Here is a 23,068-nt window from a genome sequence, read left to right as displayed (position 1 = left end):
TTGGACCTCCCAGTGTAGAACTTCCCTCTAGTGCTTTCGACCAGCGCCTGCTCTGAGATTTAATCTTAGAGTAGGGATTCTTAACCTGGGATCTATTAATTTAAAAAAAAATCAACATGTACTTTATTTCAAAGTCATTGTCTTCCTTTGCATTCTTTATATTTTATGTATTTAAAAGCATTATTCTGAAAAGGTGCCCATGACACACAAAAAAGTTAAGATACCCTGACTGAGGGACTGTTCTGGAATGCTGAAATGTCAAGTGACTTCCCAGTGTCACTCAGCCAGTATCGGTATGTCAGCAGCAGGCCTTGAATCAGCATCTTACTGACTTTGAGGCTAGCTGTCTATGACTCATTGCATCATAGCTGTCTTGCCAGAATTTTCTTTGCATGCTATGTTAGGTCTTCTCCCCAGAATGCAATGGTGCCATCAAATATTTGCCTACAATGCTTTTCTACATATAGACCTTTACTTGTGATAACACAACATTAATTTGTCATGTAGAAATGCCATAATGTTTTAAAAACTAACCTTTAAAAATTTGTTCCTATTAAGCATAAAACTACACAGAATTTTCACAAGAACAAATTCTTGTGTGTATGTAGGTTTGTTTTTTTCTATTTCCGAAACACTATACCATTTCCTTTCTAGAGTTACTGAGGAACACCTGATTTTTAAGAAAAGGTTTAACTCTTAGTTACTGCTACTTGAGAGAGAAAACAAAATAAATTATAAATTAGAAAGGTTAGGAAGGGAGGGAAAATGTCAAGAGAATGACTTTCTTCCAGATTTAACCACGTCAAGGTAAGATTTTCTTGAGTTCTGAGGTTGTACATACTTCAGGGGAAAGGGTAAAGAGAACTAGGCAACTTTAAAACTGTCCAGAATATAGTTTTAGCTTGGCAGGGTACTGGGGAGATAACATTGGCTGCATGTAGACAATAATTGGTCATGACATAAAGATAGGAAGAAAGGAGGATACTCCTCAAATAATATGAAACAGTTTCTTACAAATCCTGGGTCTCTATGTCCTGATCACAAATTAATCGCTGAAAGAAATCCCAGAGGCTATCCAGTTTCATTCTGTCATTTTACATATGGGGAAACTAAGGCCCAGAGAAGTGAAATAATTTACTTAGGATCACACAGAAATTATCTAACAGGAGCAGGATTTATGCCCTGCTCTTCTCCTCCAAAGTTCCATTGTACCATACTTCCTTAGCATGTCATTAGCAAGTCCACAGGATGTTCACAAAATGCCTTAGACTGAATTGTATGTAAATATTTCTTGCATACTGTAACAATATCTTTAATGTGATTTTGCAGGAAGGCTTTACACCACTTTTGCTTGCAGTTATAGAAAATGATCGAGATATGGTAGATCTTTTATTAAAAAATGGAGCAAATGTGAATGTCTTGGATAGTTTTGACAGGTACAGTAATTAAAGCTCTAAAGAAACAAAAAGGGAAAAGTTTCTTGAGGAATAAGAACAACTTAAATCATGGAGCTCTTAGTGATCAACAGTAATTGCAATTGACCATCATTGTGAATGGGTGAAAATGATGAAAACATCAACTATGAAAAGAAAAACTATTATGTATGACTGCAACAGAGAAAGCAATTCATGTGGGCATGTCATCCAGTGTGAATTGGTGATTTCTATTTGCAGTTTTCCCTATCTGATTTTAAGTTACTGACGATCATCACATAGAAGTTTTGTGCACTAGTGATGCAATTGATGGTTTATATGAAATAATCTTCATGTCACCCATGAGAATTGAAGTGTGTAATTTTTGCTCCTTCTTCCTTTGATAACTCTTAAGAATATGTGCATTAACAAATACAAATCAATACAAGAATAGTATGAATGACTTTGATGGTTCCATGATCTTATCATGCCACTGGTTCAGATTTAAATTTTGCCATAAATTTTTCCTAGAGGATCCAAGAAAGACACTGAAACTTTCTCCTGGTTCTTTTGATATTTGAGGCTGAGTAAAGCACTATGTTCTCTTGATTTTCTCTCTCTTTTTTTTCTTTTTCAATTTAATTATTTATTTTTAGTTTTCAACTTTCCCTTTTTTAAGATTTTGAGTTCAAAAATTTTTTCCTTCCCTGCCCTTCCCCTTTCCCAGGACAGTATATAACCTGATATAGGCTGTCCATGTACAATCATGCTAAACCTATTTCTACATTAGTCATGTTGTGATAGAAGAATTAGAATAAAAGAGAAAAATCCAAAGACAGAAAAAGCAAAAAAAGAGAAAATAATATGCTTCAATCTCCTGTCAGACTGCATAGTTCTTTCTCTGGATGTGAATAACATTTTCTGTCATGAGCCTTTTTTTCCAGTTTTCCCAGCACATCCTTAAGGAGTTTTTGGGTTTATCATACAGTAGATTACTGTAGTCATTGACTATGGTGTCTTTGATACCTAATCTATTCCACAGATCCACCACTCTGTTTCTTAGCCAGTACCAAGTAGTTTTGATGATTGCTGCTTTATACAATTCAGTTTTAGATCTAGTAGAGCTAGGCCAGCTTCAGTTGCATTACTTTTCATTAATTCCCTTGATATTCTGGACCTTTTGTTCTTCCAGTTGCATTTTATTTTTTTATCTCTGTAAAATAATGTTTGGTAGTTTGATTGCTATGCCACTGAGTAAGTAAATTAATGTTGGTAGAATGGTCATTTTTATCATATTAACTTGGTCTACCTGTGAGGAACTGACATTTTTCCATTTATTTAGATCTGACTTTGTTTGTGTGAAAAGTGTTTTGTAATTATGTTCGTATCATTGGTTGGTTTATATATTTTATATTGTCATAATTCTCTTGGATCACTTTTATTTCTTTTCCTACTTTTCCTTCTAGCTCTCTTATATTTAAGTTCCTTTCTAAGCTCTTCTATGAGCTCTTTCTGGGATTGAGAACACATCTCCTTTTTCTTTGGGGTTTTGCCTATAAGTGTTTTGAAATTGTCCTCTGAATTTTTTTCTCCATATTCTCTGTGACCACAATAACTTTCTATGGTCAGATTTTTAAAATTATGCTTTTTTTGCTCATCTTTTTTGGTTTTTTTTCTTTCTTTTCAGTGTCAATGTCTTTTCAATTTGAGCTGTGCTCACAGTGTGGAAGCCTGTTTCAGGCTTCTTGTGGGAGGGTTTACAGGTCCTGACTGTTTACCTGGTGCTGCACTGATGTTTTACTGAGGCCCATGGGGGACCCTCTTATTTGGAGCTGTGCTAAGAGAGTAGGAGTGGGAATCGCTGGCACTGCTGTAGTTAGGAGGTGTCTGGCAGTTTACCTGATCCTAACTTGAGGTTCTAATGCTGATGTCTGGCATGTGCTAAAGCTGGTGGAGTGTTTTTGCATTTCCCCAGGGATACACTGAAGCATTGGCATTGTAGTCACTGGGGGATGACTGTTTGCTTAAGCACCTGTAGGGATGGAGCCTACCTGTTTGCCTGGGGCTCCACTGAGGCTTGTGGGTTCTCAGAGCTGAAGTCTGCTATTCCCCTGGCCATTCTGAGGCACATGGGTGGTCCTGCTGTTGGCGATGCCCTGTTCTACCATGCTGTGGCTCACCACCTACCACTGCTTTGCTGAGGTGTGGCTTGCTGCTGGCCTACTGGGATGCTTCCTGTCCTGGACTGTGCTCCCTTTTACCCAAGTGAGAAAGATCTTTCCTGCCAACTTTCCAAATTTCTTGGGCTCAAAGATTGTTTCACCCCATATTTTTGCTGGTTGTGCTGTTCCAGGATTTGTTTTTGGGCACTATTTTATGGTTGTTTGGAGGTGAATATGGGAGAGTTATGGCAATTTACTGCTTATTCCACCATATTGGTCCCCAGAATTAAATATTACTTTAAAAAAACTCATATTTTAAAACATATGATAATGTTAACTACTAATACCAGAGTTGATGACTCCATCCATTTCAATCTTTCTCATAATCCTTCATTTCCCACCCAAATATAATTCACTGCTTCCTTTTGGGTTTCTCTTATGTTTGCTATTGAGAGTTTGGATCAGAGAAAAAGGTTTAAACAGAATGAACATTTTTACTAGCTAGAAAGAGCTTATTGACCCTTCAAAATACCTTTTAAATACCCATGATTTCATCAGTGAGGATACTTCTTCAACAGTTTCAGCCTTTGCCAGAGTCAGCCTGTTGTATTGGTTATCACTAAGTAGTCAAGGGACAGCAAACCTCTATCTGACATTACTGCTATTGCTACAGTAGTGCCTTAGTCAGAAAGTCTGTGAATCATTCAGCATACAAACTCGGTATTTCAGAAGATTTGTGTTATCATCATTGTGGATATTCTCTCTACCAGTGCAGCTCATAGTCACACTAACTCTTAATCAACTGCCTTCATGAGTTAATGGGCCTTCCTCAAATCAAGTGGTGCTTGCTTTCTGGACTAACTTAGACTCATCCTTAAACAACAGAATTCATTGCTATATTCATGTTTAAAGACTTTCATGTTTGTTAAGACATAAAATAAGTTGTTCTGGATTAGCCTTTGACAACCAAGGGTCAGTTCCACATTCTGAAGTGGCATTGGAATAGTTGCCAAGTTTATTTCTAATCCAATCATTTTCAAAGACTCTCCACTTGACTTTGAAGGCTAGTGGACAAGTGGAAACTCTGTGTATAGTCCCTCTGAAAGTTCTTTACTGTTGTACACATGTGGCTTTGACACCCTCTCTTCTTCTCTGTCATAAAGCTTTAAATTTGACAGTCCCTGCTAAAACTCTATGGGACCAAAAAAACCCCTCTCATTCTTATCTTTCATTCTGGTCTTAATTGCCATTTTTCATGCTGCACATAAGCAATAAAAGTACTCATATCCATCACTAAGTGTTCATGTTCCACATGCATATTAACTCTTATAGGAGATACTCCCCTATTAAAACATATCAAGAAACATCTAATTACACGTGACTAGTTTAAATTTTTAAATGTGAATAGTTTCTTTGTTATTCTAGAACGCCTCTGATGATTGCTGCCAGTTGTGAACCAAGAGGTGTGGTCAACCTTCTTCTTCAATATGATATTGATCTCTCTCGTAAAGATAAAAATGGACGGAAAGCTGAAGACTTTGCAGTTTTCACTGGTCATTCTATGTAAGTACTAACATTATAATTCTAGTTATTTTTATATAATTGCATTTCAAATAATTTTTTCTCTATACAACTGAGACTGCCTGTGACTTTCATAGTTGCATAATATAGCAAGCATCTGGCAAGCATACTTCAAGGCACTAAGAAGAAATTGTGCAAATGGTCAAGTTAGGTCATCCAAGTCCAGGAAGACATAAACAAGAGATAGCCTGCAAAGTAGAGTCAGGTAATCCGAGATCAGAATTTTCAGAAGTAATAATGATGATGATGATAGCTGCCATTTTTATAATTCTTTAAGGTTTTCCAATGTTTTACGTACATTTTATTATCTGATCTTCATAAAAGTTCTGTAATTTACTTATAAGGTCTGATTTAGAGAAGTGGGTATTTTTTGTTTGTTTTTTAGCCTTTGCTGACACCTGTCAATTATAATAGACGAAAAGCGAGTTTTAGGAAAAAATCACGCTATGTCTTAGATGCTTGCAAATAAATGAGTGTTAACTAAAAAATAAATCATAAATATTAATAGTCAACATCAGAATTTACAGAATGGCAGTTTGATATAGGGGAAAGAGTGCTTGATTTGGAGTCAGAGGGACCAGAGGAGAAATCATACCTCTCACTACATGTGTAACGCTGGATAATTTACCTTATCAGGGACCTAAATTACTTAATCTGTAAAATGAAGAGATTGGATTAGATGACCTAAAGCTCTGAACCTACAATTCATTCTATATTACTGTGACTCAGAGTACAGGTGTATTAAGTCATGGTTAAATGATTAGTTATACTCTACAGATTGGGCAATAATCTGATTATTTAAAGTTTGAGATATGCAGAAACTTGGTGCATATAATTTTATCTTGGTTGATGTAGAAATATTATATTTTATATTTTATTTTATACGTAGTAATTACCTACTAATTGAAAACTATGAAAAACAGAAGAAACTTAACCAGCTCATTTCATCCCAAATCAGCAGTACAGGGAGTGCTTCTGATCCAAAATTTACTTTGCATATATCTGATGAGGACCAAGAAGGTAGGACTGACAAATCCAAAGAAATAGTTAATTTAAATAAAATAATGAAAGATCAGTCTTAAAATTCATATATGCACACATATATATGTATATTCTCTTTTATACTTTAAAAGGTAGAAATTGGTTTATTATTATTTAATTTATTATTTTATTTATTACATATTATTTATTTTATTATTACTAATTATTTATTATTTACTTAATTATCCTTGTAGTTCACTATCCTGAAACTGTTTATTAAAAACAGCCTCAAGATCTTTTGTGTTAATATTTTCTATTTTATCCAAAAATTTCTTCAAATAGGTTAAAATAACATTTTTCACATTTCTCCATTATTCTAAATGTATTTAACCAAATCATTAGAAAAGCTTTGAACACTTTGAACACTCACAAGCAGTGACATACACACACACACACACACACACACACACACACACACACACACACAGATGGCCTGATCTAATATTTGGACATATAAAGATAGAACAGTAAAACAACTGGAGAGCAAAGCCCTCTTCCATTTTTGGAACTCTGTGTAAATCACTTATCCAAGCTTTGGAAATGTATACATTTTAAATATTTCCAAAATTCTTTAATATTCATAAAGCTTTCACTTCAGAGATACCACAGAGGATACAAAAGCCACAGGAATTAGGTGGACCAGGTACCAGACAAATGAAAGGTAATGCATTTATGTTCCTAGATTTTTATTAGATATTTGCATATGTGCCCACCTCCAACATGACTCTAGAAAGACTTTCCAGTCTCTTGATTGAGGCAGTCAAACTTTCAATGAGAGGAGATTTTCTGAGTTAGCTCCTAATAATTAATCCTGCCACCTGGGCCATTTGGAAACTTAATGACCAGGACTTGTAATAATAAGTTCATCCCACATTTATGAGACTTCTTTTTCAAATCAATTTATCCATTACCTTGTGAGAAAAGTTTCTGTTTACTCTCATTTGAATGGGGATGAAAGTGAGGAGATGAAAGCTTAGATAACTTGAACATGATAACAGAGCAAAAAGGAAAGTGTTGTTATGTACTTTTAACTATGGTATATTACACTATATATATGAAAGAGATGAGCTATGTAAACTCTTCCATAAAAGAAATGAAAAATCACAATGGCAGAAGAAACAGTATTTAATTTTAAGTATATCAATACATCTTGGGTAATACCATGAACTAGGAATGACAAATGCAAACAAGTTATTCTTCTCAAATGAGACGGTGCTGTAGTGTAAATAGAGAAGGCAGGCAGGATTTAGGACCATCTGGTCTAGTCTTGGCTCTTCCACTAAGTAGCTCCTTCAACACTGAATTTCAGTTTCATTTTGTTTCCATTTACAAATATGAAATAAAGGATTTGGAATGCCCTTTGAAATTCTATCCCTTCTAAAGTACTGTGTTTCTGTGCTAATTCATTTTTTAGTATCCTTGAAGTAATTTTTTTATTTTGACCATGAATAATAAGACTAGTCAATTGCAATAGTTTTGTTCATCATCTTTCCTCATAAAATATTTTATATCATATAAATATTAGTCTATAGAATGACAACTCCCCATTTAGGTGCATTTTATAAATTCAAACACTTCTGTGACTAGTCTCCATAAATGTATGAAAAGCTTTAATTCATTATTTGTAAATCCCTTAGGTCATCAATACTGCTTCACTGCATTGCAGTGAATAAATAAGTCCAAGAAAAGAACCTAAATGCTGCTATCAAAAGAGCCTTCAGCTTCTAAGCTGGAATTGTGACCTACATGGTTACCACTTTCACAGTCTCTTTAGCTTAAGGCTGAAGATAGAGTGCTATGTGCCCGGTAGTTAGAAAATAGTCTATTATACTTTATATTTTAAATTAAGAGAAGCAGGCACACTCTGTAGAAAAGACACAGATCAATATCTGAGAAACTGGGTTCAAATCTCACCCCTTATACTCCCTGTGTGAATGTGAACAACTCACTTGACATTCCTAAGCTGCATTTTTCTCACCTCTAAAATAATGGCATTGAACTATATATGCTCTGATATCCCTTCTCCCTTAAGCTTTATGTGTCTGTTATTTTATTGAAAAAAAAAAGAATAAGATCAGCAGTTAAATGAAAAGTGGAATATTTTAGCACCTACATGCATGGTTAGGAAAGTTTGAAATTTATTGAAGTGAATACGATATAGTCATTATAGTTGTTTACTTCTTAAACTTTTTTCTAAATTTTATCCTCCTTTTTTAATACCTGTAGTAACTTACATTCAAATAGTGTTTTAATGTTTTGATCTTTTTCTATTTTTTTCTTAGTGGTATTTTTTCCAGTTACGTGTAAAGATAGTTTTCAACATTCAGTTTTGTAAAATTTTGAATTCCAAATTTTTCTCCCTCCCTCACTTCCCTCCCCTCTCTCTTTATTAACATTTTCTCTATAATTTTGCATCAATATTATTAGGGAAAGTGGTCTATAATTTTCTTTATCTATTTTTGACTCTTTCTGGTTTAGGTATCAGCACCATATTTGTGTCATAAAAAGAATTTGATAGGACTCCTTCACCTGTTTTTTCCAAATAGTATATATAGTATTGGAATTAATTTTTTTTTAAATGTTTGGTACAATTCACTTGCAAATCCATCTGGCCCTGGAGATTTTTTCTTAGGGAGTTCATTGATGGTTTGTTCAATTTCTTTCTCTAAAATGGGATTATTTAAGTATTTTTATTTCTCTTCTATTAATCTGGGCAATGCATATATTTGTAAGTGTTCATCCATTTCACGAAGAGTGTCAGACTTATTGGCATATAGTTGAGCAAAATAGTGCCTAATTCTTGCTGTAATTTCTTTTTTATTGGTGGTGCATTCACCCTTTTCATTTTTGACACTGGTAATAGGTTTTTCTTGTTTCTTATTTAATCAAGATAACCAGAGTTTTATCTATGTTATTGGTCTTTTCTAAAACCAATCTTAGTTTTATTTATTCATTCAATGGTTTTCTTATTTTCAGTTTTATTAATCATTCTTTTGATTTTCAGAATTTCTAATTTGGTATATATTTGGGGATTTTTAATTTGGTTTATTTTCTATCTTTTTTAGTTGCATGCCCAATTCATTGATCTCCTCTTTCTCTATTTTCTTCATTGTAAAGGATGTAGAGATATAACATTTCCCCTAAGAATTTCTTTGATTTCATCCCCATATGTTTTGGTGTGTTTTCTCATTATTGTCATTTTAAAAATAAGAATATTGATAATTTCTATGACTTTCTGTTTGACCAACTCATTTCTAATGTCATTTGCTTACACTTACCAGAGTCTAATTTTTGAGACCTTTTCTTCAGTTACCTTTTGTGACTCCTTTTCCATTTGGCCATTTCGGCTTTTAAAAGAGTTGTTTTCTTTAGTGACTTTTTTTCCTTTTGCTCAATTCTATTTTTTTAATCAAAAATACTTACACACTATTAGTGCTGTAAAGAAAAATTATAACCAAATGGGAAAACTTTGAGAATGAAGAAACAAAAAAAAGAAGAAAATTGTATCTTTCTATCTGCATAGTTCTTTTCTCTGGTTTTGGATAGCATTTTCCAACATGAGTCTTTTGGAATTGTCTTAGATACTTGTATTGCTGAGAAGAATTAAATCTATTACAGTTTGTCATCATATAAATTTGCTGTTACTGTATACAATGTTCTCTTATTTCTGTTCACTTCACTCAGCATCAGTTTGTGTAAGTCTTTACAAGTTTTTCTCAAGTCTACCTGCTCATCAATTCTTATAGAAAAATAGTATTCCTTAGATTTGTACACCACAGTTGGTTCAGCCATTGCCAATTGAGGGCATCCCCTCAATTTCCAATTCTTGCCATCACAAAAAGAGTTGCTATAAATATTTTTATTCACCTATAATTTCCCATTTTTATGGCCTATGTTACAATTTTGGAGTAAAGGAAGTAAGGGAGTGGAGAAAGATAATAGTGCTCTATGAAATTGAGGAGGGAAAGAACATGAAAAAGGGTATTGGTTGAAGAAGGAAGGCTTTATAGCTCTGATGCCCCCTCAACTGAGTCAGTTGGGTATCACAGAAGGCTTTAGAGCAAGAGGATGGCCTGGTTAAGTGCCTTAAGAAGATTGCTTGATGCCTTTGTATAGAATGGACCAGAGTAGTTAGGAACCATAGATGAGAAGACCAGTTAGTAATTTATTGCAAAAATAATTTTCAATATTCATATTTCTTTTTTCTTCCCTTTCTCCCCACTTGTCTTACAGATTTATTTGAAGAATTACATTTAGATGATACAGATCTCATTGATGGTATTGTACTTTTTCTCCTTTATACAAATATGAGAATAAATGAATTTTTAAAAATCACACCTAATATAAGATTTATATATTGATATATTATATATTTCTATATTATATTTATATATATATACATATATATAATATGTTACATGTAGTCTTCAGGTTTTTACAATTCTGTTTTGAACACCATATATCAAGTTGTACTTTTATGCTTCCTGGCTTTTTTTCTGTATTGCATGAGGGCACATAAATTTAATTATGTATATATTCTCCCAATTCAAGTTAATAACCGTTAAGCAATTATTATGTATCATGTGCATCTCAAATGTCTGCTGTGTTACTGAGAGAAACAAAGATAAAAACAAACAGTCCTTTGCCTCAAGTAATTTACTTTCCATGAAGGGATACAACAAACTATGTCTGGAGTAAAGGAGGTAAAGGAGAAGGATAATTGTGTTTTAGGAAAATTGAGTTGGGCAGAGGATGAAAAAGGATAATGGTTGAGGAAGGAAGATTTCATAACTCTGATGCTCCCTGAATTGAGGCAGTAGGATGTCACAGAAAGTTTTACAGCAAGAGAATTGCCAGGTAAGTGCCTTAGAAGATGACTTGTTGGCTTTGTGTAGAAGGGACCAGAGAAGGTAGGAAGCTGAGAGGAGATCAGTTAGTAATTTATTGCACAAATTCAGGCAAAAGTTTGTGAAATAGGAGGGTGAATTTAGGAATGAAAAAACTGGAAAGGATGACAGATGTTATGGAGGTAGGATCAATAGGACTTAGCAACTTTTGGATATGTGTGTCTACACACACTCTCTCTATATAATTTGGATGAGAGAAGTATTAAAAATACAGACCCAGATGACTGAGAAGATGGCCTGTTTTTAACAAAGATAATCATTATTAAAGGACTGATGACTTCAGAGATAGAGGTGAGAAGAAATGAAATGATGAGTTCAGGTTTGTTCATGTTGAATTTGAAGGTCCAGGAGGACAAACTGAGGCTGACAGGTCCAGGAGCCAGTCCTAAAATGTGCTGTCCAGAACTGCGCACAGTATTCAGGTATGGTCTGATCAAAGCAGAGGTCAGCCAGACTGATATCTCCCTTGCTCTGAACATTTCATCTATGTTAATGAAATCTAAAATTGCTCTAACCCTTATGGTTGCTGTATTGATTCATACTGAGCACATAGTTTAATGAATTGCAAGAAATTTAGACAAAAATTTATCTACCCATACTACTCGTATCTTGTGCTTTAACTTGTATTTGTCATTTTGTCCACAAAGATGACATGAAGGAATTTGCCAAATGTTTTGCTGAAATTCAGGTAAACTATAACAAGAAAAATCCTGTGGTCAGTCAGTCTAGGAACCATGTCATTATGTGAAGAAAGTCTGTTATAACCTGTTCTGACCACATCCCAATGAAATTATGAGAGTAGAAAACAAATACTATCCAGGAAGATTATCTCTGAGGCACAGGACATTAGCAGTGTCTGAGACTATGTAAGGTCAAGAAAGATGAAGACTGAGAAGAAGGCTGTAAGATTTAGAAGTTAAGAAGCCATTGATAACCTGGGAGTAAGCACTTTTGTTACTGTTAGGCCAAAGCCATACAAAAGGATTTGTGGAGTGAATATAAAAAACTTTAGTAACTAGACAGTGAAAATAGCAAAGGATGGAAGAAAATTTCAAGACCCAGAAAATGAAATATTTATTGTAAATGCCGGTGTTTGTCCCTTTCACACATCACTGTCCTTTATTTGCACTTTTTGAATGTAGTATAAAAGTAGTCATATCATATTTGAAAAGGGAACACTTAATTTCTATAAACTGTTATTTTCATGGTAGATTTGTAATGCATATAGACAGTTAAAAGATTAAGCTTCAAGAAGTTAGATTATTCATTAAAAAAGCTTATCTTCTAGTCAAATGAAAGTAGTTCATATTTTAAAAAATTATGCAACTGTGCTTAGTAAATTTTTTAAAATGCATTCATTGAAGGGATCATAATTGTAAATATATTCTGTGGAAAAATATTTTGGCACTATGGATAGGGAGCTGGCCTCAAAACCAAAGAGACACGGTTTCAAGTCTCAGACTGGCTAGGTGACCCTGGGCTAGTCACTTAACCTCTAAGTACCCTAGGAAACTCTCTAAGACTATAAGTTGCAGAGATGGTACCAGCCTACATTATTAGAGGGGAGATTCTCATACTGAGATTTCTCTATCAATAAGTCACAGGTTAAAAATCAGAGGTTCAGAGTCTATTTCCTAACCCTAAGTAATTTGAAAAGTCAAAGGTACATGTTAAAGAAAAGCCTTTCCTGAAACATTTTACTAAGAAATTCTTTGGGACTACACATAGAGATAAATCTTGATGAAGGAGTAAGAGTTGGTAATCCTACAAAGAGAGGATAGGCTGAAAAAAAGGGAGAAACTGTTGCTGGGATTGTTTTTCCATATGTTACATAAGAGATAAAATACATGATGCATAAATTAACAAAATCAAGTCGAAAAGCTTGGTAGTAATTTGAGTGACATCCCCTGATAAAATTAAATAATAAATCAAGTGAACAATACTGAGGTGGTATTTAACTCCACTGTTTCCTTTTCAGATGTCTCTGCCATTAGTTCTCAGAAAAAGGAGAGTTCCAGACGTTCCAAGGATCTGACTTTTAATGTGGCCCTCCCTTGGCAGTCACTGCCAGTGACCAACAACCAGTCAGGATCTACAGAGTGGAGAGCCCTTCCTTTCCAAGAAGATGAAGAAGCTGGCGCTGGAAGTGGCCCTGAGAATGTGTTCGGGATTGGGATTCCAAGAGCCAAACCAGTCCCTCAGAAACAGTGTGAACAACAGCTTCCTCTCAAAATAGAAGGTAAAGACAGTAATGAAGAAGCCTGTACAGTTAACATGATGACGTTTCCATGGGTCAATTGTTTGGTCAAATTGTTACATTCCAATCTTTATTAGAAGAGGGAAACAAAATGAATGATAAAGTCATGCTATGACAAAATTCATTTCTTGTTTCTCTTCTCATGCAGGCTAGAATCTAGCAGGTGTCTTTTGAACAGGTATTTTTATTTTCTCCTTTAATCAGTGTAGCATATTCCACAAGCCTTGAAAGGCAGTAGCTTAGACCTTTGTGATAAATTAGTCTTCTCTGGGATAACTGTGATTTGCTACTTCACTTCTTTAGTATTTAACAACATTAGGCTTACATAGATTTACATTCACATAAAAAATTCATCTAGGAATGTTTTTTTCCTCTCATTTTGGATTATTTATAGCTGTCATCCCCAAAGCTTAAATATAAATGAGTTACCATTTCCCAGATACGAAATGACCTAGTTAGTTGATTATAAGACTGATAAATTCTAGTACACAAGATGGCTGCCAGCATAGATTCACTCTTGATCTGGTGAGACAGGAAGACAGCTCAGAGGGGTTAATACTCTTACTTTATTCTAGTGTGACGTTTTCAAAGGTAGTCGCCAGCAATGAGAGCAATGCTTCCTACAAAATAACCTAACACCCTTCTTGTAAAGGCTTGGGAGAAAGGGGGGCAAGTACCCCTATATCTCAACATGTCAGTCAAGACAAGCACAGCTTTTGTGCTTCCCTATCAAAATCAGAGGTGAGATTCAAGGCTGAATGAGGCCCTGGTGAGGCAAACACACATACTTCACACACACACACACACACACACACACACACACAGCATTCTTGTTTGTGCATTCAACCCTAAGGGTTCCCCACTCACTGACCAGTGCCCACCTGCTTTATGGGGCATGAAACAAAGAAGGGGTATTGTCAGCAATAACCTCCAATTTTACATTACATGATCCCTATATCTCACTGCACAGTCGCAGTGGATACTTACAATTTTAGCATAAATGTTTATATTATTTATTGTATAATGTGGTATAAGTGTGGTGGAGATGTTTTGAACCTTAATCATGAGAACTCGTATCTTCTGCCTTTGAACAAGAGATTGTTATACTGTGGATTCTGGGAAACTAAACTCTAAGAAAAGAATCACAAAAATCCACCTTACACATATTGATGCTTTCTAATAATCGTTTTTATGAAATTGGTTAGAATGGAATACAGTTATTATACCAGGGAATATCTTTTTAATTCTATCATTAGAAGTTCCATAAATGAAAATCACTGTGTCATATTCAGGTTTAAATGTTTATGTTGATTTTGTTTCAGTAGATTTGTTTGACCTGTGGCAAAAGCAGTTATCTCTTCCTAATCTTTAGAAGTTATGTTAATCTTTTCATTTCTGTGAATTTCTCTCCATGCAATCATACTCTGTCTACCTCTGAGGTAACTGAAAGTTTTACAATGAATATCCCATCACCTGCTGGAGTATTATCTGCATATCTTGCTATCATATTTCTTGGTTAAATCAGAGTAGCATAGAGTTATTTAATGACAGAGATCTCATTTACTTTGACTTCCATTTGCAATATAGCATCAAGGAAGAGGACTTTTTTCCTACTTCTTTTGAGACAGTCCTTGCCAGTGGTTTCCCATATTAAGAATTAAGTTTTGTTTTCTCTGTCTTTTGAGATAATCAGATTGATTTTGTCTTTTTTAAAAACAATTTTGTCCTCTCACTGCCTGAGTCATGATTCATTTTCTCTGAATTTAGTTCAGAAATTCATCTGTCCCATAAAGAGTTAAATTTAGAAATCCAGTTCTCTTGTTAATCACTTTTCTCTTCTGCTGGTCAGTTTCAGGAATCCCAGTGCACTCAATTTCATTTTAATGAGTTTGTTATACAGATGTCTTCCTATGATACAAGTTCATGTCACACAGTTCTTTTTAGTGTTACAGACTAGCCTTGTAATTCCATTGGGTTGAATTAACTCCCTTGACCAGGGCAGGTTAGTACCCTCTGTGAAACTAATGGTCCTGGGAGGACTGTCTAGAGCAGTGAAAGGGTAAATGGTTTGTTAATAGTCACAGAGGCAATATCACAATCACAGGTGGGACTGAAGCTCAGGCCTTCCTCATTCCAGGGTGAGCTCTCTATCCATCTGTCCAACTTCATTTGTCTCTCTGATCCCTTGAATTGGAAAGTGTCAGTTATTCTTTCCCTGTGTCTATCAGGTAAAATGCAAACTGAAGAAAATGTGTAGTAAACTTCATCGTTAAAAAAAAAGCAACTTACATATCTGCTTACTAAAGCTGTCATCAATGTTCAGACACTTGTAACTGTTGACAAGAGATTCCATAACCTGATGATAATAAATCATGACCAAAGAGTAGGCTACAGGAAGTCAGAAGCATAGATAGTAGTATATGGCCTCATTGGAACCTAGAAGAGAAAGCAATCAAAGATCCCTTTGCTTCCATAAATTTGAGTGAGGGTATGATGGCTCAGTCCATAATAGGAGTTTTTATTCCTTACTTTCATCCAGATATATGTTTGTCCTCCCTAAATTCATTTATTTAGGCATCGACGAGGCTTTGTGTTCTCTTCATTCTTGGCAACTTTTGGCTCACTGTTTTGCATCGAGTTACATAGTCTAAGGACGTTAAAACAAGGTGGTCATAGGATAAAGTACAAAGTTAAAGAGGGAAATCCCAGTAGTTCAACAGAGTAACTCACCTGCCTGCAAATGTTTGAAAGATGAAGGAGTGCTGCTTGCTAAGGACCTTGACAGTCTGCCTCTAACCAGTCTGTGAATTCTAATTCTTCCTGCTCATCTTCACTCTCATTTTCAAGCCAAACTGTTCTATCACTTAGTCTACATATTGTTCTGCCTTGTGTTCCCTCCATTTGTCCCTTCAGGCTATTTGTTGACCTCTCTCTTCCTTCAGAAACTTTGTGAGGTGTAATCTCCAGGAAATTTTCCTGCATTTTACTAGTCTTCCTGATGATTGTTTCCCATTATATTGATTTGTTGGTTGCTTTTAAAGGTATACTTGTTATAAAGATTATGAACTAATGTTACAGAGCACCTACTACTATTACATAGATGAAAATGCAGTCCTTCCCAAAGTTTACTAAACATAGACCCAAGAGTCATTGTTCTTTTAGAACTTTTCAAAAAGAGGTACTTAGAAGAAATATTCAATAAAAACCAAAATAATTATATGTTCACTTAGCTCATGAGTTCATTTTTCTAGACACTAGTGTAGATGCTGTGGAAATTGAGCCCTAATTCCCCCCCCCCCCTTTTCTGAGCTATGGACAGTCTTCTTTATTCATCTCTGAGGGGGAAAATCATCTCCCTATTACCAGGCTTTGAATGATATCCAGACAGAATAGACCCATAGGGACAAGCATTGCTGACCTCTCACAGCATAAACTATCCCTCTCTTCTGGAAATTAAAGACATGTTTCAGTTGTCAGTAGCAATTGGAGGGTATTCTTCCTCAATCTGAAAATGCTGCCAACATGGGTGTCCTTTGTTCTCAAAGAGGAGCAAATTGACATCACTATGCTAGAGTCCAGATTCAATGTGTCTGACTGTGGCTTATCACACCAGTAGTAGCTTTTAATGCTCTCCCACATGTCAGGTACAAATACTGTGTGTGAACATTTTCGGTGAATATCCATATTTGAGCATTCCACATTTCCTTTGAGCTGTCTCAATTCTGCTTTGTTCATAGAGCACAACACCTTCTCTGATGAGGGCATGCAATGATTACAGGTCCTGTGCCAATATCTACCAAAATTCTTAAGGGAGACCTTGAAAGTGTTCCTTTATTCCTTCTTCCAACCACCATGTGAACACTTCCCCTTTGTGAGTTCTTCATAAAATTTTTTTTTTTGGCTAGCATAAGTTTTGCATTTAATATAACCAGCCCATTGGAGTTTGAGAGTTTGAATGCTTGCAGTTCAGCTCCAAGTAAGGACCTCAGTGTCTGGAAACTTATTTCTATCCTGCTAGATGATCTTCAGAATCTTACTAAGAGAATTTAAATGGAAGTGATTCGGTTACCTGGCATGGGGCTGGCATACTTTCCAGGTTTCAGAGGCATACTAATACCTCTTCTCTCCCACAATTTCCTTTGTAGCCTCCCAAGCACTGAGCTAGTTCTGCCAATGCCTGTGTCAACCTCCTTATGAAGGCTATGCTGCTGTTTAAGTTGCAGCAAGAGGAAGACAGAGAAAAAGGCTATCAGATTTAGCAGTGAAGATACCATTGATAATGTGGGGGTCAGCAGTTTCAGTAGAGTCTTAGACCCAAAGGCAGATAAAAGGGTATGAGGAGTGAATATAAATAACTCTAGTATTTAGAAAGAGAAAAGGAGGAAAGATATTGAATAGTAATAACTTGAAGGGAATGTCATGACTAAATGAAGGATCAGAAAAACTTTGAAAACCTAGAAATTAAATGTTGATTGTATATTCTGGTATTTTGATCACTTTCATACATCATTGTCCTTTCATTGGACTTTTTAAGCCTAGTATGAAAATAGTCTTCTCATATTTTGAAAGGGAATACTTAAACTCTATGAACTTATTTTCATGCTAAATTTATAATGCATATTGAAAGGTAAAAGATTGGGATGGAGCCAAAATATTGGAGTAGAAAGAGGCATATACTCTAGCACTTCCCCCACAACCCACAAAATACTTGTAAAAAAATGACTCTCAATGAATTCTAGAGCAGCAAAAGCCACAGAACAACAGAGTGAAAGAGGTTTCCAGCCAACAGAGTGAAAGAGGTAACCTGAAAGGCTGACTGGAAAGGTCTATCTCAAGGGACACTGAGCAGAGTGGAACACAACCTTGGTCCCACAGCACTGGGAGGAGCAGGACCTGAACAGACCTCTGGGGGAGAATTCCCAGCAGGGAGGGTAACAGATCCCTTAACCCACAAGCGACAAAGAAAGCTCCAAAGGTCAGCATGGGAGGGCTTTCCCAGCTGGGTGAGAGAGGAATGGGGCTCCCACAGCACTGGCCTCAGGCAGTGGCAGAGGTGGTACCAGCAGTGAGAAGCAGGCAGCTAGGGTGGCTGAGGAAGCAGCCTAGGCCCATTGTCCAGGCAGCTCAGCTTAAAGACTCTGGAGGAACTGAGCACCTGATCTGCATCTTAGCCCTCAGTGGATGCCCTTCCCCAACCCAAAGCCCAGGGGAATCAAGCAGCTGAGTGGAATTTCAGACTTGTACTGGGGAGAAGAGAAGCACTGGGACCCTCCTCTTGACAAAGCATTCAGAAGTCAAGTAACTAGTTGGGAAAATGCCCAAAAAAGGGAAAAAAATAAGGCCATAGAAGGTTACTTTCTTGGTGAACTAGTTTCTCATTCCAATCTTTCATATGAGGAAAAAGAAAGCATACTGTCAGAGGAAGTAAAGACCTCTGCCTCCATTACCCCCAAAATAAATATGAAATGGGCTCAGGCCACAGAAGAGCTTGAGGAGGGTGACAGAAGCCTGCTAAAGGAAAACCAAAAAAAATATTGAGGAAAATAACACCTTTAAAAAGAGTCTAACTCAATTGGAAAAAGAGGTCCAAAAAGCCAATGAGGAGAAGAAGGCTTTAGAAAGCAGAGTTAGCCAAATGGAAAAGGAAGTTCAAAAGATCATTGAACAAAATAGTTCTTTAAAAAAGAGAATTGAGTTCAGGGAAGTTAATGACTATGAGATAAAACAAGGAGTGAGAAAACAAACCAAAAGTTTGAAAAAAATAGAAGTTAATGTGAAAAATCTCATAGGAAAAACAATTGACCTGGAAAATTGATCCAGGAGAGACAATTTAATTTAGAACTACCTGAAAGCCATGATCAAAAAAAGAACCTAGACTTTATCTTCCATGAAATTATCAAGGATAACTTCCCTGCTATTCTAGAACCACAGGGCAAAATAAATATTGAAGGAATCCACTAATCACCTCCTGAAAGAGACCCGTAAAGAGAAACTCCTAGGAAGATTGTGGTGAAATTTCAGAGTTAAGGAGAAAAGACTGCAAGCAGCTAGAATGAAACAATTCAAATATTGTGGAAATACAATCAGGATAACACATTATCTGGCAGCTTCTTCATTAAGGGATCAAAAGTCTTGGAACAGGATATTCCAGAAGTCAAAGGAACTGGGATTAAAACCAGGAATCATCTACCTAGCAAAACAGTATAATACTTCAAAGGAATAAATGGTCATTCAATGATATAGAGGGCTCTCAACCATTCATGATGAAAAGACTAGAACTGAATAGAAAATTTGACTTACAAACACAAGAATCAAGAGAAGCATGAAAAGGTAAACAGAAAAGAGAAATCATAAAAGACTTTCTAAAGCTGAACTGTTTACATTCCTACATGGAAAGATAATATTTGTAACTCTTGAGACTCTTCTCAACATTTAGGTAGCTGGAAGAATTGTACACACACACATACACACACACAAACACACACACATATAGACAGAGAGTACAGCTTGAGTTGAATCAGAAGAGATGATATCAAAAAAATAATAAAATAAAAATTAAGGGATGAGGGAGGAAAATACTGGGAGGAGAGAGAGAAATGGAATGGAGCAGGCTATAACTCATAAAAGAGATAGACAAAATCCTGTTCAAAGGAGGAGAAAAGGGAGAAGATGAGAAGGGGAAAGTGAAGCTTACTCTCTTCACATGTGGCTTAAGGAGGGAATAACATGCTCACTAAATTTGGTATGAAAATCTATCTTACACTACAGGAAAGCAGGGGAGGAGTGGACAAGTGGGGTGAGGGGCATGATAGAAGGGAGGGGAAATGGGGGAAGGGAGTAACTAGAAGTTACTAGAAATTACTCTTGGGAAAGGACAGAGTCAAATGAAAGAATTAAAAAGGGGGTAATATAGTTAGTATTACACAACATGGCTATTATGGAAGTCTTTTGCAAAATGATACATATATAGCCAGTATTAAATCATTTGCCTTCTCAATGGGGATGGGTAGGGAGAGAGGGAGGGAGAGAAGTTGGATTTCAAAATATTAGAAATGAATGTTGAGAATTATTATTGCATAAAACAGGGAAAAAAGAAACACAGGTAATGGGGTATAGAAATTTATCTTGCCACACAAGAATAGAGAGAAGATGGGGATGATAAAAGGGAGGGTACATTGAGGGAAGGGGTAATCAGAATGCAAGGTATTATGGGGAAGAGAGAGGGGAGAGATGGGGAGAAAAATTGGAACTCAAAATTTTGTGGAAATGAGTGTTGAAATCTAAAACTAAATTTAAAAAGGGAAAGAAAAAACAAAAAACAAAAAAAGTTAAAAGATTAATCATTAAGAAGTTAGATTATTTTAAAAAAGCTATCTTCTCAGTTAATTAAAGTAGTTCAAATATTACTAAATTGTTGGGACTATACTTAGAGCAAATGGGAGTTCGTTAAAAAAAAAATTAAGTGCACTTTCAATTGTGAGCACTTTCTGTGGAAAAATGTTTTAACGTGGTGGATAGAGATCTGGCCTCAAAGCCACAACCACATAGTTTCAAGTGTCATCTCTGACACATCCTGACTAGGTGACCCTAGGCAAAATGCTTAACCTCTGTGCTCTAGGAAACTCTCTCAGAGGATAAGTTGCAGAGAAGGTGCCAGCCTCCATTAATCGAGGGGAGTTTCCTCACTTGAGAGTTAGGTTAAAAATAATATGTTCAGAGTCTATTTCCTTACCCTAAGTAATTTGAAAAGTCAGATGTACATATTATGTTTAAAAGGTTATCCTAAAAGAAAAGCCTTTCCTGAAGCATGTTACTAAGAAATTCTTTGGGGCTACACATGGAGATAAATCATGATGAGGGAGTAAGAGCTGGTAATACTAGAAGGAGAGGACAGGCTGAAAAAAAGAAATTGTTACTGGAATTGTTTTTTCACACATTACATAAGAGATGAAATACATGATGCATAAATTAACAATCAAGTCAATAAGCTTGGCAGTAATTTGAGTGACATCCCATGATAAATTAAGCTAACATATCAGACAAAACTGAGGTGGTATTTAACTCCACTATTTCCTTTTCAGATGCATCTGCCATTAGTTCTTGGAAAAGGGAGAGTTCCAGACATTCTAAGGATTTGACTTTTAATGCAAAGCATCCTTGCCAGTCACTGCCAGTGACCAACAACAAATCAGAATCCACAGAGTTGAGCATCATTCCTTTCCAAGAAGAGGAAGAATCTGGAGCTAGAAGTGGCACTGAGAATGCCTTCAGGGTTGTGACTCCAGGAGCCAAACCAGGCCTTCAGAAAGAGCATGAACCACAGCTCCCTCTCAAAATAGAAGGTAAAAAGGCTAATGTGGAAGCCTGTACAGTTAACATTTTGAATTTTCCATGGGTCGATTGTTTGCTCAGATTGTTACATTCCAATCTTTATTAGAGGAGATAAGCAAAATAAATGATGAAGTCATGCAATGACAAAAATTCGTTTTTGGTTTCTCCTCTCATGCAGGCTAAAATCTAGCAGCTGTTTTTTGAACAGATATTTTTATTTTCTCCTTTAACCAGTGTAACATATTCCACAAGGACTGAAAGGCCATCACTTAGACCTTTGTGATAAATTAGTCTTCTCCGGGATAGCTGTGATTTGGAACTTCACTTTTTTTAGTGCTTAACAAGATAAACCAGTAGGCTTATACAGATATATATACACACAAAAAAACCCATCTATGAATGTTTTTTTTCTCTCATTTTGGATTATTTATAGCTATCTTCCCCGAAGCTTAAATGTAATTGATTTACCTTTTCTCAGATTTGAAATGACCTAGTTAGTTGATTATAAGACTGGTTGTCTTATATAACAGAGGATGTCTGCTAGCATAGATTCACTCTTGATTTAGTGAGACAGAAAGACAGGTTAATACCCTTACTTTTTTCTAGTGTGATGTTTTTAAAGGGAGTTGCCAGCAATGGGAGCACCCTTCCTATAACATTCCCTAATCACTATTCTCGCAGGGCCTTGGGGGAGGGGGAGGCAAGTACCCCTACATCTCAGCATGTCAGTCAAGACAAGTACAGCATTTGTGCTCCCCTGTCAAAATCAGAGGTGAGATTCAAGCCTCAGTGAGACCTGGGTGAGGTCAATACACCCTCTTCACACATACACAGCATTCTTGTTTGTGTATTCAACCCTGATGATTCCCTACTCGCTGACCAGTGCCCACCTGCTTTATAGGGTATCAGACAAAGAAGGGATATTGCCAGACATAGTCTCCAATTTTACATTACATGATCCCCGTCTCTCACTGTACAGTCGCAGTGTATACTTTCAATTTTAGCACAAATGTTTATATTATTTATAAATAATATAATGTGGTATAAGTGTGGTAAAGTTGTTTTGAACCTTAATCATGAGAACTCATATGTACTGCCCTGGAACAAGAAATTGTTATTGCTATCGATGCTGGGAAACTAAACTCTAAGAAAAGAATCACAAAAACCCACCTAACACACATTGATGCTTTCCAGTAATTATTTCCATAAAATTGATTAGAATGAAATACAATTATCATACCAGGGAATATATTTTTAATTCTGTCATTAGAAGCTCCATAAATGAAAATCACTGTGTCATATTCAGGTTTAAATGTTTATGTTGATTTTGTTTCAATAGATTTGTTTGACCTGTGGCAAAAGCAGTTATCTCCTCCT

The 23,068-nt window shown here is 35.8% G+C and overlaps 1 protein-coding gene across 3 annotated transcripts in view; it reads left to right on the top strand.

Moving 5' to 3' along the window:
* LOC140533782 (ankyrin repeat domain-containing protein 26-like) overlaps positions 1-23,068 on the top strand; it is a 91,618-nt gene that overhangs the window by 3,967 nt on the left and 64,583 nt on the right. For all 3 annotated transcript variants that reach the window (XM_072653965.1, XM_072653964.1, XM_072653967.1), the window contains exons 4-9: positions 1,330-1,436; positions 5,000-5,137; positions 6,045-6,175; positions 10,430-10,474; positions 13,082-13,342; positions 21,442-21,702. In XM_072653965.1, coding sequence (XP_072510066.1) covers positions 1,330-1,436; positions 5,000-5,137; positions 6,045-6,175; positions 10,430-10,474; positions 13,082-13,342; positions 21,442-21,702 — 943 coding nt within the window. The remainder of the gene's footprint in view (positions 1-1,329; positions 1,437-4,999; positions 5,138-6,044; positions 6,176-10,429; positions 10,475-13,081; positions 13,343-21,441; positions 21,703-23,068) is intronic.

The sequence above is a fragment of the Notamacropus eugenii genome, chromosome 3, assembly GCF_028372415.1.
Source record: "Notamacropus eugenii isolate mMacEug1 chromosome 3, mMacEug1.pri_v2, whole genome shotgun sequence".
NCBI classification, from domain to species: Eukaryota; Metazoa; Chordata; class Mammalia; order Diprotodontia; family Macropodidae; genus Notamacropus; species Notamacropus eugenii.
Note: the sequence above shows the minus strand (reverse complement) of the source record. Positions and strands in the feature narration are given on the sequence as shown.